At 39.2% G+C, this 19,842-nt stretch overlaps 1 protein-coding gene across 19 annotated transcripts in view; it reads left to right on the top strand.

Moving 5' to 3' along the window:
* The window catches only part of DTNB (dystrobrevin beta), a 303,400-nt gene that overhangs the window by 143,090 nt on the left and 140,468 nt on the right, over nucleotides 1–19,842 (top strand). For all 19 annotated transcript variants that reach the window (XM_050753639.1, XM_050753647.1, XM_050753643.1 and 16 more), the window contains one exon: nucleotides 4,159–4,283. In XM_050753639.1, coding sequence (XP_050609596.1) covers nucleotides 4,159–4,283 — 125 coding nt within the window. The remainder of the gene's footprint in view (nucleotides 1–4,158; nucleotides 4,284–19,842) is intronic.

Raw genomic sequence — 19,842 nt, forward strand, 5'->3', positions numbered from 1 at the left:
CTAATGTTTGGATTTTTTTTTTTTTCTTTTTGAGATGGAGTCTTACTGTGTTGCCCAGGCTGATCATGAACTCCTGGCCTCAGGTAATCCTCCCACCTTGACCTCCCAAAGTGCTGGTATTATAGGCGTGAGCCACCATGCCCAGCCTGGTATATTTTAAAAATATAACCTGTAGTATTTTTAACAGAGGATAGGAAATGTTTTGAAATTCGGTAAAGTGGATTACTGTATTGAAAACACAATATCCTATTTGAAATCATTGCCTAAGAGTATTTAGAGAAGATTTAACTTTCTATGTTAAGACCTCTCCATTAAATCAGTTTTAGAGTGCAAGTTGGGAGAAAGTACCAAAACCTCAAAGAGTGTCTCTGATATAGGAGCTTGAATGAAGTGGAGGAGACTCCAGGTCCTGCACGTGTCGTGTTCTTCTTCTGCCCTCGCGCCCTCTTTGCTTCCTTAAATTTTTAGTTGTCGATTCTCGAGTCTGGGGCTTCATCTTAGGGGCTGACTGGACAGAAGAGCTAATGCCCCCCCTGTCTTGACACAGCATTTTTCAAACTCTTGCTTAGAGACTTTGTTATAGTAGCCTCCTAAACTAACTCATTATCAAACTTCACTTCAGGTCCAAGTCATAATCTGAGATCTTTTAAGGAAATCACTTATTTTTGTGTTTAGACAACCTGATTGGATACATAGTTTTAAAATTTTTAAGGTAGTATCTTTTTTTAGGCCTTAGTTAATACTCCAATTACATGTCTTTACTTCAGTTTTTTTCCTTCCCATACATACCAAGCTTCCCTTGGTGTGCTTTAATTATTTGGAATTCATCTTGATTTATTGATTTTACCTTTCTATTTCATGGCTATTTTTTTAGGATGGAGCTAAAGTAGTCTGTGTGACAATACGTTTCACATACATTACATGAATTCATGGCCGATACAGCAAAAAATCATGAAATTAATACATGGATGACAGATGTAGTGTTTCCTTATAAAGGTGAAAGTAAGGTGTTCTCTTTGATATCCTCTGATTGCCTCTACTTGTAATCCTCAAAAAATAAAAAAAGATTTATATGGTTTTACTAGGTAGGTAAAAGCAATCTGGAAAATTCATCTAGGTAGATAATTTGTTCAAATACAAAGATGAATAAGATGTAAATTGTACCCTCAGAAGCAGCAGTATAACAGAGATGGACAAACAAATTAAAAACTGCAGTATGGGGCTGGGCGTGGTGGCTCACGCCTGTAATCCCAGCACTTTGGGAGACTGAGGCGGGCGGTTCGCGAAGTCAGGAGATCAAGACCATCCTGGCCAACATGGTGAAACCCCATATCTACTAAAAATACAAAAATTAGCCAGGCGTGGTGGCATGCACCTGTAGTTCAGCAAATCGGGAGGCTGAGGCAGAAGAATCGCTTGAACCTGGGAGGCGGTGGTTGCAGTGAGCCGAGATCGCGCCACTGCACTCTAGCCTGGTGACAGATCGAGACTCTGTCTCAAATAAAGACATAAATAAATAAAAATAAAAATTGCAGTATAGCATGGTAAGTGAAACAGTGGAAATAGGTACAGGTAAATGGGTAGCCTGGAAAGGCACTTGCTGTCGTATGGAGCAGTGAGGAAAGTTTTCACAGAGGAAGGGATGCTGACCAGCAGGCTTGAGAGATGAGCAAAAAATGTACAGAAAGGTAGATTGGGAAAGGGAGACCTGGAAAAGGCATGTGCCAAGATACAGAAATCTAAAAGAGCACAGTGTATATTGAGTTAACTGTGAGCAGCTCATCATTTACGTGAGTGGGAAGTGGAAAGAGAGAGAGGCAGGAGTCAGGTGTGAAAGCTTTTGTATGGAAAATGAAGGCATTTATTTAGATCTCATTCTGTAAGTGACTATCAGCCTTTGAAGGGTGTTAAGCAGAAGGGTGACATGATCTCTGGGGGCAGTGCAGAAACTGTTGTAGTGCGGGAAAATTCAGCGTCACGTCATGACTTCTTGATGGGCAAAAGGAAAATGGAAAGAAGTTAGGGGAGAAGTTGAGAATTTCTGCTATGTTTCGCTTTATATACTTTCAGGAAATTAGGTTACATCTAGACTTTTCCCAGAATTTTTTTTTGGGGGGGAGGGGGAACAGGGTCTTACTCTGTCGCCCAGGGTGGGGTGCAGTTGGCACAATCTCAGCTCACTGCAGCCTCGACGACCCAGGATGAAGTGATCCTCCCACCTCAGCTTCCCGAGTAACTGGGATTACAGGTACATGCCACCGCACCAACTAATTTTTTTGATACTTTTTGTAGAGACAGGGTTTCGCCATGTTGCTTAGGCTGATCTCAAACTCCTGGGCTCAAGTAATGCACCTGCCTCTGCCTCCCAAAGTGCTGGGATTATAGGAGTGAGCCACTGTGCCTGACCAAGTTTTCCCAGAATTTAATGTGTTGAAGGGAATAGTAGTAGGTGATTTGGAGCCAATATACAAAGTTTCTGAAAAAATTGTATTATTGAGTCTTTATTATAAATAAGTATTCATTAACTGTGCCTGTATGGTCTTACAGGCAAACAGATTTTTGTTTATTTTGTGTTAAAATACTACAGCAAGCAGCATATAGAAGTCTACTGGGGACGTGGCATTGATGAGGCAGACAACTGCAACCATGTTTTATTTTCCAATTTAAGTGGCACATATGATAATAAACTGCAGAGGCAGCAGAATGAAATAGTTAAACTTTTTTACAGTTAATATCCTGCCAAGAAAATCTCAGATAACAGTGTTATTTTAGGGGAATTGGGTGGACAGTATAATCTGTATAAAAGGAGCCTCCTTTAAATATGAGTTTTAGAAGTGAAGGTTCTAGGCTGGGTGTGGTGGCTTACACCTGTAATCCCAGCACTTTGGGAGGCTGAGGCAGGTGGATCACCTGAGGTCTGGAGTTTGAGACCAGTCTGACCAACATGGTGAAACCCTGTCTCTTCTAAAAATACAAAAATTAGCCGGGCATGGTGGTAGGCGCCTGTAATCCCAGCTACTCGGGAGGCTGAGACAGGAGAATTGCTTGAACCCGGGAGGCGGAGTTGCAGTGAGCCGAGATCACACCATTGCTTTCCAGGCTGGGTAGCAGAACAAGACTCCATCTCAAAAAAAAAGAAAAGAAAAAAGAAGTGAATGTTCTATTTAACCTGATTGTGGCATGTTGTTTACTTTTGTGCATATTTATGATTGACTCTTAGACTTGGTAGTCTTTGGTGGGTATTATTCTACCTTCCAGAAGAATGTATTGGTATGCCAACTTATTTTTGTAGCTTTATATATCGTAATGTAGAGTCCTGGGTCTGCATATTGTGAACGTACTCTGTATCCAGCTACATAACCAGACCCTTAATATCAAATGTTCTGCCTCATGTTTGTTTGGGAATATCCTAACATCTTGGGGTTGTAACTTAGCTAATTTGCTAACATCCATAAGCTGTGTGCTCTTAGCCTTTTAGTATTGTAGCCCATCAAAAAGTTCTTTTTTTTTTTGAGACAGAGTTTTGCTCTTGTTGCCCAGGCTGAAGTACAATGGCGTGATCTTGGCTCACTGCAACCTCCGCCTCCCAGGTTCAAGCAATTTTCCTGCCTCAGCCTCCCATGTAGCTGGGATTACAGGCTCGCACCACCATGCCTGGTTAATTTAGTATTTTTAGTAGAGACGTGGTTTCAACATGTTGGTCGGGCTAGTCTCGAACTCCCGACCTCAGGTGATCCACCCGCCTCAGCCTTCCAAAGCGTTGGGATTACAGGTATGAGCCACCGCACCTGGCCTCCATCAAAAAGTTCTGACTCTGGTCAGGGAATTAACTTTAACATCTTAGCAAAAATGATCTAGAAGCATCAAAGGAGGGAGTTCTTGCCAAGAGTACACAGAGATGTCCAGAAGGAAAGTTGACATTACTTGATAGTGTGACTTTATAGTAAACATGAAGGAGGAACTGCAGAAATGAAGGACCACAGATGACCTTGGGACAACTGGCGGTTCCTTTCTGCAAGGCCCAATGATGTTGACAATAATGAAACTTGATTTGCATTTGAAAAGATGTTTTTACACTCTTGTCACAAAATTTTTTTTTTGAAGTTCCTTTCATTCTTTTGAAGAGTTAATTCCTTACTGTTTTCTACTTTGACACAGAAATCTCCTGCAAAGAAGCTGAGCCATGCAATTAGTAAATCTTTGGGGTGTGTACCCACGAGAGAACCCCCGCATCCTGTTTTTCCTGAGCAACCAGAGAAACCACTTGACCTTGCACATATAGTGTAAGTATACCCCTGGAAGTGCCTGTGGATCACACTGAAATGGGGGCCTTGTGAAATTCCTGTGGATCAAAACCAGACATCACTTAACATGAACATTGAACTTTTCGGGTTTTTACTTTCTTTTGGGGGAACTTAGACGTCAAGCTTTCTTCTCTGTAAATCACCTTAAGTGTCCACGTGGAAACCTAGCTCCTGATTCCTGAAGCCTGAGTAATATGGCAGCCTCCAGAAACATGAGCCCATTGAAGAGTAATTACTGTTCTGGTTTTAGGTGGGTTGCCTTTTGTGGTTTTGGGTTCATTCCTTAAATCGGTGGTAGAGATCTTTTTCTCTACAGCAGTAATGCCCGTAGAGACTTTTAAGTTAATGTAGACAAGATGGAAATGAAAATCAACTTAATTTGCTCTTTTTGTATTGAGAGAAAATTAGGAAACATAAGACTATATTCTACAAATAAAACTGGTACTTTGTATGTATTTATTTGTATGTATTTAGTTTGAATATTCATGCTAAGTAAAGCAAAGCTAGAGGAGAACAATAAAGTTGAGAAATAGAGAAAGGAAAGTAGGGAGGAAGAGAAACAGTGAAGGGTAAGATTCAGCCTGTAAACTGCTTTCTTCACTCTGAATTAAATGATGATAATATGCTTCCCTGATGAATAAATTTGGTAGGGTTTTGGATCACGAATCTTTATCAGATGTTTAGAAGTTTTTCTGTTGGAGTGGGCATTCATTTTCTTTCACCTCCCTGATGGAAGGTGTTTGACTAAATGAACTCTAGAGAATCTTGATCTTTTTCCTTTTTTCTTTCAATTATTTAGAAATCTGTTTATATTTATTAAAATAACCCATGCATGTGAATTAAAAATTCAGTCACACAAGAGCTTATAATGAATGCAACATACCCTCCCACACTTCACTGTCCTTTGGGTTTTAAATCTACTAATAGTTATCTCTATATTTCTAAATAATATGTTTGGAGCACTATTTCTTGACTTATCAGTTTTAGACATTGTTATCATTATTATTTTTTGAGACAGGGTCTCGCTTCATCACCCAGTCTGGAGTGCAGTGGTGTGATCTCAGCTCACTGCAGCTTCCGCCTCCCAGGTTCAAGCAATCCTCCCACTTCAGCCTCACAAGTAGCTGAGACTGTAGGTGCAGGCCACCATGCTCAGCTAATTGTTTTTTAATTTTTGGTAGAGATGGTGTTTCGCCATGTTGCCTAGGCTGGTCTTGAACTCTGGGTTCAAGTGATCCACCTGCCTCAGCCTCCCAAAGTGCTGGGATTACAGGCATGAGCCACTGCGCCCAGCCAATTTTAGACATTATTGACTTACTTTTGTGGTATAAGGAATCAGCCTCATTTTTAACTCTACATACCAACCCATCCCTGTTTTTCATAATTATATCACCATTTTTAAGTTGGTTACCTTTTTAATTTTAAATAATATTTTAAAAACTCTGTTTCTTATAACTTCTTTTTGACTTCCACTTTGTAAACTGAGAAAATTAGCATCTTCTGTCTACTTTTCCTTTGCCTCCTAACATCTGCCATCTGTGCCCTTATTGTTATGTTGTCAAAGCTGATAATATTTCTGTTCTCTTCAATAACCATAACTAAGTCTTCTGAGATTGATCAAGGGTTAAATCTAATAAAACCAAATAATGACATTTACAGGTAGTATCCTTCATTACACAGTCACATAGTATGCTGCGATTCTGTGGATCCTTTTGTGCAGTTACTCTGTCTTTGGAGTTCACTGGGCTTTTCTTTCTTACTTACCATCGATTGCTGAAAATCATTCCTATTGAATTTTTAACTGGATTGATTTTCTTGTACAGTTGTTGTTGTTTTTCCTGTAGTTTCTCATTGCTTTCTTCTTGTTGGGAAAAAGGATGTCCTCCACCCCTACATAGTGTTCCATAGCACAGTTTATCTGTTGCCTATAATCCAATTTTTTTGTTAAATCTGTTAACCTTTTTCCTTTTTGATTCGTGTTTTTCCTTGCCTGTCTCAACATTATAGTGGTTTTCTCCTTACTTTTTTCTTTAGGTTTTAAAGATGGCCTTTTCACATATGTCTTTAATTCATTTGGAATGGATTTTTGTGTGTGATGTGATGTAGAATATCCAGTTCTCTTCCCCAGCCCCTCGCTTTGTGCATTTGAATAATAACTTGTCTCAGGGTCATTCAATAGATAATCCATCATTTCCCCACTGACTACAATGCCACCATTGTAAAAAATGAAGTTTCCAAATATGCACAGGCTGGCTTCTGGGTTCTTTATTCTGCTCCTTTGGTCGAATTGCCTATCCCTATGCCAATATCTCACTGTGTCAATTACCATAAGGGACTAAGTAATCTACTTTTTCTGAGTGTCTTGTCTGTTACTAGCTCTTTGCTCTTTCATATAAAGTTTAGACTCATCTTACTGAGTTCCTCATAAAATTTTGTTGAGATTTTTGATCAGAGATTCACTGAATCTAAAGATCAAATTAGGGAGAACTGACATCCTTCTGGTTTTAAAGCTTTCATTCCACGAATGTGTCTTTGCATTTATTTAAATATCTTTTTATAGCTTTAAGTAAAGTTTTATCATTGTTCCCCAGAAAAGTCTTTATATGTTAGATTAACTCTTATGTCACTTGACATTTGTAATTGCTGTTACAAAAAGTGTCAGTAGTGTCCTTTTTCCTACAGTTATTTAAGATATACTTTACATGTAATAAAACACACCTACTTTAAGTGTACAGTTCGATGTGTTTTGGTAAGCATATGCTGTAATGCAAATGGAATATTTTCTGAATTATATTTCTTAACAGTTTGTTACTAGTGTATGGAAATGCAAATAGTTTTTGTATTTTAGTCCACTATCTAGGCAGTCGTCTTGCTTAAATTGTTTGTTAATTCTGATACTTTATACTCAGATTCTTTTGAATTTTCTATAAATAATTATATAATCGGCAAATAATGACTGCTTTGTGTCTTCTCTTCCGTACCTTATACTTTTGAAAATTAATCATACTTTTTGCAGGGTGGGCGGGTGTCTTACTATGCTGGCTAGCCCCTCCGGTGCAATGCTCAATAGAAGTGGTTTAAAGGCATTTTTGTGTTATTACTAATCCCACAGAGAATGCTTTCGGCATTCATTTAGTATGTTATTTGATGTAGGTTTTGTATAAACTATTTATCAGGTTTAAGAGGTTCCCTTTTATTTCTAGTTTGCTAGAAATAAAAAATGCTTTCTTTTTGTCATGAATGGATACTGACTTTTATCAAAGACTTTTTCTGTATTGAGATGATTATATGATTTTCTCTATTGATGATCAAAGACTTTTTCTTTATTCTATTATCGTAGTGAATTACATTAAGTGTTTTTTAACATCATCTTTACCTTCCCAGAATAAATCTGAGTTGGCCATTGTTTGAATACACTGCTGGATTTTGTTTGCTAATATTTCGTTTAGATTTTGGCTATGTTTTTGAGTGAAACTCTCCTATAACTTCCCTTGATTTGGGGTTATTTTTGTTTTGTTGTTTTTATCACCCAGTGTGCGATTCTTACAAAATGGAGAAGCATTCTCTCTTTTTATATTTTTGGAAGAGCTTGTTCAAGATTGGAGTTATTTTCTTTGTAAATTTTTGATGAAACTCACTAATGGAGCCATCTAAGCCTGAAGATTTCAGTTTTTTTTTTTTATTTTTGTGGTTTTTTTCCCCTAGTAGAAACATTTAAGGCTATAAATTTATCTGAACCCTATCTGGGTATTACCCAGGTTTTACCATATAATATTTTTTGTTGTTTACTTCTAAATATTTCCTAAGTTATTTTAGGATTCTTCTTTGAGAAGTATATACTTTCTTAATTTCCAGACATACAGAGGTTTTCTAGTTGCCTTTTCGTTATTCTTTATAACTTACTTTTAGTCTGGAAAATGGTCTGTATTTTTCAATTTTTAAAAATTGGTTAAGATATTTATTGTCTAGTATATATTATACTAGACAGGTTTATATTATGTTCCATGTAAGCTTGAAAACAAGGTTTATTCTATGCTTGTTGGATGCACAGTTACGTAGTGGATGAATATATGTCCATTAGGTCAAGTTTGTTAATTATGTTGCTCAAATCATATATAGCCTTACTTACTCAAAATTATACATACTTCACTAGGACAGTGAAAATTTATTCTTGTATAGTGACTCTATTTGTCCTTAATATTTTATTTGTTTTCAAGTCTATTTTATCTACCAGTAACATCTTTCAATATCTTTTGCTAGGTTTGTGCTTGGCATAACTTTTTCTAAACTTTTACCTTCAACTTTTCTGTGTGTTTAGGTTTTGACTATGTTTCTTGTAAATTATAAGCTGGATTTTAAAAATCTAACCTGATAACCTGATAGTCTTTTAACTGGCAAGTTTGGTCAATGTTTACCTTGGATTTTTTTTTGTTTGTTTCGTTTTGTTTTTTGTTTTGAGACAGAATTTCACTCTTGTTGCCTAGGCTGGAGTGCAGTGGTGTGATTTCGGCTCACTGCAATCTTCACTTCCCAGGTTCAAGCGATTCTCCTGCCTCAGCCTCCCGAGTAGCTGGGATTACAGACATGTGCCACCACGCTTGGTTAATTTTGTATTTTTAGTAGAGATGGGGTTTCACCATGTTGGTCAGGCTGGTCTTGAACTCCCAACTTCAGGTGATCCATCTGCCTCAGCTTCCTAGAATTACAAGTGTAAGCCACCGTGCCCAGCCTGGATCTTTTTTTTAAAAATGAATAAAACATTGTAGATAAAACTGTAGTCTCCTGTGTTCCTCTTCTTCATCTAATCACCTTTTCCTTCTCCCAAAAGGTAGGCACTAACATTTGTTTGGTATCCATGATTTTTTACTTTTTAAAAATACTTTTATTAGATATTTATACATCCATAAAAATCAGATATGTTAAAACTATATATAAATGGTCATGCTTTACATAGCGTTCTGTAAGTTTATTACTTTATTAAATAATGTTTTTGAAATTTATCCAAAACCTCCAATGGTATTCCACTGAATGACTTTTCTGCAAGTAATTCATTCTTCATTGCTGGACATTATTTCCAGTTTTTCACTACAGCCTACAGTGCTGCTTTGAGCATTCTTGTGGAGAAATCCTGTAAGGTAGGAGGCTAACTACGGGTCCTGGGATATGAATATTACACATTCAGGATAGCACGAGTAATAGTATAGTAGCAGGTTAACAACCGAATCTCAGTGGTTCAGCTCATAAATGTTTATTTGTTGCTCACACAGAGTCCGTTGTGGATTGGAATGACGGGAGCAGCTGACCTGGGCAGTGGTTCGATGGTGTAGGCTCCTTTACTCTTCTGGCTCCACCATCTTCACATGAGCCCTCCTTATTGCTGCAGCAGTCAAAGAAGGTGTAGGGACAGCTCAGAGCCATTCTTCTGTGCTTTGCTTCAGAAATGCCTCACAGCCCCACCTAATTTTAAACCTTAATAGCCTTCTGTGTACCTAGGAAGGAGAGGAGAACCAGATACTGGTCAGCTCTAGTAACTTGTTCTACAAGTGTCTTCAACTCTACACGATACTACCTAGAATTTAGATTTTATAGTTTAACTATTTATTAGTCTGAATTACTCCCAAGCCAAGAATATAGTCAGCAGACCACCCAAGAAAAAAAAAACAAAAAAAACAAACTTTGGTAGATTCTCTTTTAGATTCAGATGAGATGTTGAGCAGTTAATTATATTTAGTTTGACTAGATAACTTTTGCTTTTGAGGTTCCTTTCAACTTTGAGTTTCTATGTCTTATAGATTTTTTTTTCTGTATTCAATACGTGTTAATGGTTCCCAAACTTGGCTGATACCAAGATCACTCAGAAAGCCTTAAAAAGTACAGAAGAGCCGGGCGCGGTGGCTCATGCCTGTGATTCCAGAACTTTGGGAGGCTGAGGCAGGCAGATCACCTGCGGTCTGGAACTCGAGACCAGCCTGACCAATATGCAGAAACCCCATCTCTACTAATAATACAAAATTAGCTGGGTGTGGTGATGCATGCCTGTAATCCCAGCTACTCGGGAGGCGGAGACAGGAGAATTGCTTTAACCTGGGAGGCAGAGGTTGCAGTGAGCCAAGATCACGCCATTGTACTCCAGCCTAGGCAACAAGAGCGAAACTCCATCAAAAAAAAAAAAAAAAAAAAAAAAAAAACCAGTACAGATGACCAAGTTACTTCCATTCTAGGTCAACTTAATCATAATTCTGGAGGTGGCCTAAGAATCCACCTTTTGAAAAAGTTCCCTAATATATCTCATCAGTTTACAGAACCACTGTATTAGGAGGACATAAAGAGTTTTAGCTATATGAAAGCAAACTAAAAATACAACACCAAGTATTAAGAAATGTGCAGAGTGCAATGCAGAGTACAAATACAAACATATGAGTAGCATTTCTTTTTTTGGAGACAGAGTCTTGCTCTGTTGCCCAGGCTGGAGTGCACTGGTGTGATCTCAGCTCACTGCAACCTCCTCCTCCCAGGCTCATGCAATTCTCATGCCTCAGCCTCCTGAGTAGCTGGGACTACAGGTGCGTGCCACCATGCCTGGCTAACTTTTCATATTTTTTGTAGAGATGTGGTTTCGCCATGTTGACCAGGCTGGTCTCGAACCCCTGACCTCAAGCAATCCGCCTGCCTTGGCTACCCAAAGTGCTGAGATTACAGGCTTGAGCCACTGTGCCCAGCCATGAATAGCAATTCTTAACGCTTGCTAAGATTCTTAATTATTCATTAATTCAGCAAATACTTATTGAAGATTTTCTACTACTCTGCAAGGTCCTAACAGTGTTCACATAGTACTTTGTGCGTTTGCAAATAGGTTTGAGTGACAGTGAAGAAGCCAGTTTTATGTAGTTGCAGTAGGCTAACCAGAATTTAGTTCATCAAAAGATTGAAGGTTAATGCTGTTGATAGACTTTTCTGATAGGCTCACCAATATTTCATTTTGTGTGTAGTGAGCAAAATAATAAATTAGTACAAATCAAAGTCTGACTCTTTAGAAAATGTGTGGACTCCAGACCTGGTGCCGTGGCTCACGCCTGTAATCCCAGCACTTTGGGAGGCCAAGTTGGGTGGATCACCTGAGGTCAGGAGTTCAAGACCGACTTGACCAATATGGTGAAACCCTGTCTCTACTAAAAATACAAAAATTAGCTGAGTGTTGTGGTAATCCCAGCTACTTGGGAGGCTGAGGTAGAAGAAATGCTTGAACCTGGGAGGTGGAGGGTGGAGGTTGCAGCGAGCCGAGATTGCACCACTGCACTCCAGCCTGGGTGACAGAGCAAGACTCCGTCTCAAAAAAAAAAAAAAAAAGACCTCAGTTTGCCTTTCTGTAAAATGGTGATAATAAAACCTGTCTTAATTGTCTCAGGATTTTTTTTTTAAAGATAATATATGGAAAAGTGCTTTTAAGTGGTTAGAAGGCTATAAACTTTTAAAGTCTTTTCCTTCAAATAAAGTTAATCATGTCACAAAAATGTAAACTCCACAAAGGCTGGACTTTATCTTGTTCTCCACCGAATTCCCAGTACGTAAAATACTGCTTGGTGCATGGTAGGCACCTAAAATATATTGAGCGAATGAATTATACCCAGCACAATTTATATACACAGGCGTCCAACGCCTCCCCGCCATTTATGTTTTCGTGTTCAGTTTTGGTTTTGGTTTTCTTTCAGAAAGTGATACAAGTCATGTACCTACAGTTTCCTAAAGCCGCCACTAGATGTCAGGCATATTTCCTTGTGTTCCTTTCTGGGGGGGTGGTGAGAATATTGAGTAAACAAGGTTTTTCAAATAAATCTCAAGACGTGTATTCAAAACAAAGCCAATTCACGTATCAACACTCTAGCAACTTCTCTTGCTTCCAAGTCTCTGAGAGAAATGAGTTGCTCCTTTTGGCAAAAACACATTTACACCACGTCTAGCTCTGGATGCCTCTAACAGGCTTCCTGTGATCCGAATTCAAGCAATTTGCTCTTGCTAATTTTCTTAACCACAGAGTTCTTAAGCCTAATCTCTTTAATTAGTGGTTAGTCACCATTGCATTTCGGTTTGTGTAGATTTATTTCTGAGGGGAAGCAAAACTTACATGTGTTGGCTTAGTATATCTATTCCCTTGAATTCCAGTGAGAAAGAGCCCAGCGTCTTCCACAGCACACACCTGGGATTCATCTTAACAGGGGTGGGCAAACTATAGCCTGCAGGCTAAGGCCAGCCTGCCCCTCGTTTTTATGTGCCCCATGATCTAACAAGACTTATATTTTTAAATGTTTGAAGAGAAATAAAATATTTTATAAAGTGAAACTTACATGAAAATAATGTCAGTGTCCATAAGTAAAGTTTTATTGGGACCGACCTCAGTAGCTCACCCAGCACTTTGGGAGGCCAAGATGAGTGGATCACTTGAGATCAGGAGTTCAAGACCACCATGGCCAACATAGTGAAACCCGGTCTTTACTAAAAAATAGGAAAATTAGGCAGGTACAGTTGCATGCGCCTATAATCCCAGCTACTCAGAAGGCTGAGGCACGAGGATTGCTTGAGCCTGGGAGGTGGAGGTTGCAGTGAGCTGAGATTGTGCCATTCCAGCCTGCATGACAGAGCAAGACTCTGTCTTAAAAAAAATAAAAATAAAAAATTACTGGGACACAGCCATACTCACTCATTTTTATGTTGTTTATGGGTGCTTTCGAGCTACAGTGGCAGAATTGAGTCATTAATGACTGAGACCAAATGGCCCTTAGAGTCTGAATTATTTACTATCTGGCCCTGAAAAAGTTTGCCAACCCCTGCTGTCAAGGGTGTCTAAAAACTTCTAATTTAGGGCACTTTGTGCTTCTTTAGACTGTTTTTTCTGAATGATCATCATCTTTGGTTTGATAGCCCAAGTTGTTTTTTCACCCAGCGGTGAAGATAACATCTTTTGCTGAAGGACTCAGATAAAATTTGTTACCTAGAAACCAGACTGCCTCTTACTGACAGAGTCTTTTATTTGTTTCTTGCATCCTTTGCATACATAAATATATAGCATGTTTGAACAGCTAAGCCAACCAATTTTCTCCATACATTGCATCAAAACAGAATTAACCTAGATAATTAAAAAATACTGTTATACTGTTAAATTATACTGTAATTATAAAACTGTAATTACAGTAATACTTTAATGTGGCTCTAATTGTTCTATTTTAACTGCTCTTCTGTTTAATACTGACTTAGACTCTGCATATACATTACTTTGATTTGAACTTAAAAAATCTGTTCTCTGTTGTTTTTCTCCTATACCTCATAGATCTAATTTTTGAACTTCGGACAACTATGCTTTAAGCATCGATGCTATCAGTGCTTATGAACTTTTTGGTAAAACACAAATATGCTTGTTTTCTACTTATTCATAACAACTTTAAATATATCAGCAGAATTCACCAGACCAGGAGTAATATAAGACCATTTGTTAACCCTATGAAAGAACAAGTCTAACTTCTTGTTTATGTTGTTTAATTATTAAAGCACATTTTTGTGACACGTCTTTTAAAATGATGGATGAGTCTGGAGTTAAAAATGGCTTTTGTGACAAGGGCACTTATGGTGAATTGCCTTGCTGTTTACAGCTGTTTTTAATTGTTTTGTTTGTTTGTTTGTTTGAGACAGAGTCTCAGAGTCTCGCTCTGTCGCCCAGGCTGGAGTACAGTGGCTCAATCTCGACTCACTGCAGCTTCCACCTCCTGGATTCAAACAGTTCTCCTGCCTCAGCCACCCAAGTAGCTGGGTCACACACCACACCTGGCTAATTTTTGTATTTTTAGTAGAGACGAGGTTTCACCATGTTGGCCAGGCTGATCTGAAACTCCTGACCCCGTGATCTACCCGCCTTGGCCTCCCAAAGTGCTGGGATTACAGGCGAGAGCCACTGCACCCAGCCTACAGCTTTGATAAGCCAATTTTTTTTTTTTTCTGAAGAGAGTTATTAATTGGATTTATTGTATTCTCAAATTATCGGATGTTATAGAATTCATAATATTGATAAGTTAGTCTAGGTTGAAACACTGTCTTCCACAGTGTTTATTGAATGTGTATTGTGAGTTGGGCTCTCTTCTTTTGATGGGAGACGAGAGTCATTTGAGGAAACTGACAAGATGATACTTTTTTCTTAGACCTCTAGGTGAATCTGATGTTCCAATTGCTTGAAAGGAGTATCAGATTCATTCTAAGTATCTTGATCTCCTGAGGCTGAACCTATTTGGAAGATTGTAATCTTGAAGCATTTCTAACAGGTAAATATGCAGGTTGAGCATCTCAAATCTGAAAATTCAAAATCTGAAATGCTCCAAAATCCGAACTTTTTGAATGCTGACACGAAAAGCTCATTGGTGCATCTCACATTGTGGATTTTTGGAATTCGCATGGTCAACCAGGGTAAATAGAATGCAAATATTCCAAAATCTAAAATATGAAACACTCTGATCCCAAGCATTTTGGATAAGGGATTCTCAACTTGTACTTTGATTCCTAGATCATAGCTCATCTGATACTGTCTTGGCATTTTGCTGTAATGATTTTTTGGGTTGTTTGTTTTTTAGAGATAGGGTCAGCACCATAAGACAGGGTGAGAAAACAAAAGTAAAAAAAAAAAGATAGAAATAGGGTCTTGATATGTCACTGAGGCTAAAGTGCAGTGATGTGATCATAGCTCATGGTAACCTCAAAACTCCTGGGCTCAAGAGATCCTCCTGTCTCAGCCTGCCAAGTAGCTAGGACTATAGGCACATGTCACCACGCCTGGCTAATTTTTATATTTTTTCGAAGTGATGGGGTCTTCCTATGTTGCCCACTCTAGTGTTGAGTTCCTGGCCTCAAGAAGTCCTCCTACCTCAGCCTCCCATAGATTATAGACGTGAGCCACTGTGCCTGGCCTGCTGTAATGATTTTGAAAAAATTACCCTTGGTGACATAATTTGCTTACCAATGGGCCATTAGGCACCTAAAACTTGGGGTCTATTCAGTTTGTCTTTTTGGGAAAATAAGAGTTGCTTTTTATTCTCCTGTATATATAGCCTAGCATGTGAAAGCCGTCAGGTCACAGCTCATCTGATACTCGTTCTGTCTTGCATTTTGCTGGGATGTATTTGAAAACCTAGAGGCTGAGGAATACAGGGTTTTCTTAGAGCCTTGAGCTTCACTGTGTCCTGGTATGAATGTTATCTGTTTTGCTTCCTCTCAGGATGAAAGTCCCAGAATCATTCCTCTGAGCTTAAGGTAGCTTGCTCGCCCTGGAAGCATACCTCTCCAAAAAGGAAAGGAAGAGCAAAGAGGGCCATGCGTCATCTAAGACAGTCCTAGAAATAGGATAACGTTTTTGCCTGAACCTCAGTATGTGTGTGTGTGCATGTGTGTGTGTGCATGTGTGTGTGTGCATGTGTGTGTGTGTGTGTACGTGAATGTGAGTGTGTGTGTTGGGGTGGGGGAGAGAGGAACTTGCACTCACAAACTCACACATGTGCATGTATATGTGTGGTACCTGTGTGTGTGTGAGAGAGAGGGGGCTGCTCATTTGAACAGTAAATGCAATGAGTATGGTGCAGTGAGGAGAAACAGCATTATGTAATACAACAAAACTCAGAACTGTCAAGCTTTAGTCCAAGCAGGATGATTATTTACAAGTGGCTGTGACTTTGTTCTGCTGAGTTTCACTCTGTTCTTGAGATTTTCTCACCCTGTTTGCCATTATCCTACCATAAAGCTCTCTGCTTTTGGCCGGGCGCGGTGGCTCAAGCCTGTAATCCCAGCACTTTGGGAGGCCGAGGCGGGTGGATCACGAGGTCAGGAGATCGAGACTATCCTGGCTAACATGGTGAAACCCCGTCTCTACTAAAAATACAAAAAACTAGCCGGGCGTGGTGGCGGGCGCCTGTAGTCTCAGCTACTTGGGAGGCTGAGGCGGGAGAATGGCGTGAACCCGGGAGGCGGAGCTTGCAGTGAGCCGAGATCACGCCACTGCACTCCAGCCTGGGAGACACAGCGAGACTCCGTCTCAAAAAAAAAAAAAAAAAAAAAAGCTCTCTGCTTTTAAACTCAGAATCTCACGAAACCTCACAAATCATCATCCTTGGTATTCTTTTTTTTTTTTTTTATTGCGGTAAAAAAAAACCCATAATATAAAATTAACTATCTTAATTTTTTTAAGTGTATGGTTTTTAAGTGTACAGTTCAGTAATGGCAAGTATAATCATATTGTTGTTAAACAGATCTTCAGAACTTTTTCTATATCCATTAAATAGCAATGCCCTTTCCCGTCCACCCCCTGTAACCACCATTCTACTTTATGTTTCTACTAATCTGACTGCTTTACCTACCTCATGTAAGTGGAATCATACAGTATTTGTCTTTTTGTGACTGGCTTGTTTCACTTAATATAATGCCCTCAAGGTTCTATGTTGAGGTATCTATGTTGCAACGTGTGATAGGATTTCCTTCCTTTCTAAGGCTGAATAATATTCCATTGTATGTAGATACCATATTTTGCTCATCCATTCATCCACCACTGGTAAGATGTGGTACCTACATACAGTGGAATATTACTGGGCTGCTTTCACCTCTGGGCAATTATGAATAGTGCTGTTATGAACATAGATCTCTTGGAGACCCTGCTTTCAGTTCTTTTGTATGTCTTCCTGGTAGTGGGATTGCTGGATCATATGTTCTATTTTTAATTGTTTGAGAATTTGAGGAACCCTCGTACTGTTTTTTATAGAGCTTGCATTATTTTATAATCTCACTAGTAGTGCAACAGAGTTCTGACTTTGCACATCCTTGCCGACACTTGTTATTTGTTTTTATAGCAGTATTCATAATGGGTATGAAGTAATATCTCATTGTGATTTTGATTTGTCTTTTTTTTTTTTGAGGTCTAATTTATGTTCTGTAAAATTCACCCATTGTGACAGTTAAATTATTTTCAGTTAATTTATATAATTTTGCAACCATTGCCACCATCCAGTTTAAGAATATTTCCATCATCCAAAAAATTCCCTCCTATCCATTTGTAGTCAATCCCAGCTCCCACTTCTAGCCCTAAGGCAATCACCAAACTACTTCCTGCTTTTTCTAGAAATTACATATAAACAGAATCGTACAATATGTAGTCTTTTGTTTCTGACTTCTTTCATTTAGCATAGTATTTTTGGGGTTTATCCATTTGTTTCAAGAATAAATAGGTCATTCTTTTTAATGTTGGAAACGCCCTTTGTATGAATAGATAACATTTTGTTATCCATTCACCAGTTAATGGACATTTGGTTCATTTTTAGTTTTTGACTCTTACGAATAACGCTGCTATGAACATTCATGTCTTTCGGTAGACATATGTTTTCATTTGTCTTTAGTACATATCTAGGAGTAAAACTGCTGAGTCATGCAGTGTAAGCATATGTTTAACTTTTTTTTTTTTTGATACAGAGTTTCACTGTTGTTGCCCAGGCTGGAGTGCAATGGCGCGGTCTTTGGCTCATTGCAACTTCTGTCTCCTGAGTTCAAATGATTCTCCTTCCTTAGCCTCCCCAGTAGCTGGGATTACAGGTGCCCACCACCACGCCCAGCTAATTTTTGTATTTTTAGTACAGACGGGGTTTCACCATGTTGGCCAGGCTGGTCTCGATCTCCTAACCTTGTGATCCGTCCGCCTTGGCCTCCCAAAGTGCTGGGATTACAGGCATGAGTCACCATGCCCCGCCAAGGGTAGGCTGAATATTTTAAGAAATTGCCGGCCGGGCGCGGTGGCTCACACCTGTTATCCCAGCACTTTGGGAGTCTGGGGTGGGAGAATTGCTTGAGGCCAGGAGTTCGAGACCAGCATGGGCAACATGGCAAAACCCCGCATCTACGTAAAAAAGACAAAAAAATTAGCTGGGTGGGGTGATGTGTGCCTGTGGTCCCAGGTGCTCGGGTGGCTGAGGTAAGAGGATCACTTGAGCCTGGGAGGTTGAGGCTGCAGTGAGCCAGGATTATACCACTGCACTCCAGCCTGGATGACAGAGTGAAACCCTGTCTCAAAAACGAAAGAAAGAAAGTGACAGGACTATGTTACAGTCCCATCAGTAATACTTAAGAGTTCCAGTCTTTCCACATTCTCATCAGCACTTTGGTATATTGTCATTCTTTGGACTATAGCCATCCCAGTTAGTGAGTGGTAGGATCTTATTGTAGTTTTAATTCGTATTTCCCTAATGACTAATGATATTGAGTACCTTTTCATGTACACATGAACCATGCACCTATCTTCTTTGGTACAATTGTCTATTTAGATATTTTGCCCACTTAAAAATATTTACATAAACTTTTTATTTTAGAATAGTTTTAGATTTACAGAAAAGTTTCATAAATTGGGCAGAGTTTCTGTACACGCTGCACTCAGTTTCCCCTGTTGTTAACATCTTAGAAATGAAACAGCCGGGCGTGGTGGCTCACACCTGTAATCCCAGCACTTTGGGAGGCCGAGGCAGGTGGATCAGCTGAGGTCAGGAGTTCGAGACCAGCCTGGCCAACATAGTGAAACCCCATCTCTACTAAAAATACAAAAAATTAGCTGGGCGTGGTGGTGGGCACCTGTAATCCCAGCTATTCAGGAGGCTGAGGCAAGAGAATCGCTTGAATCTGGGAGGTGGAGGTTGCAGTGATCCAAGATCGCACCATTGCACTCCAGTCTGGGCAACAAGAGTGAAACTCTGTCTCAAAAAAAAAAAAGAAAGAAAGAAATGAAACAGTCTTGATTTTATTATTTACTAAACTCCATACTTTATTAGAATTTCATTAGTTTTTTCCCTAACATTCTTTTTCTGTTCCAGAGTCCTATCCAGAATATCAGATTACATTTATTCATGATGTCTCCTTGGGCACCTCTGGGCTGTGACAGTTTCTTTTGCCCATTTTATAATTGGGTTGTCTTCTTCATATTGAGTTTTAAGAGTTCTTTATATATTCTGGACACAATTCTATATCAGATATGTGACTTGCAAATAATTTGTCTCAGTGTATGTCTGTCTTCTCATTTTCCCAATGATCTTTTGAGGAGCAGAGGCTTTTAATTTTTAGGAAATCCAGTTTATAAGTTTTTTCTTTTATGGATTGTGTTTTCAGTGTCATATCTAAGAAATCTTTGCCCAGTTGAAGGTCACAAAGGTTTTTCTCCTAAAAGTTTTATAATTTTAACCCTACATTCATGTGAATTTTGAGTGAATGTTTATGTCTGATTTGAGATAAGGGTCTAAGTTCCTCTTTAAATATGTGCAGACGGGCACGGTGGCTCATGCCTGTAATCCCAACACTTTGGGAGACCGAGGTGGGCGGATCACTTGAGGTTGGGAGTTTGAGACCAGCCTGGCCAACATGGTGAAACCCTGTGTCTACTAAAAATACAAAAACTAGCCGGGCATGGTTGATCCACCTGCCTCGGCCTCCGAAAGTGCTGGGATTACAGCCGGGTACTTGTAATCCCGCTACTCGGAAGGCTTAG

Source organism: Macaca thibetana, chromosome 13 (genome assembly GCF_024542745.1).
Source record: "Macaca thibetana thibetana isolate TM-01 chromosome 13, ASM2454274v1, whole genome shotgun sequence".
Classification (NCBI taxonomy): Eukaryota; Metazoa; Chordata; class Mammalia; order Primates; family Cercopithecidae; genus Macaca; species Macaca thibetana.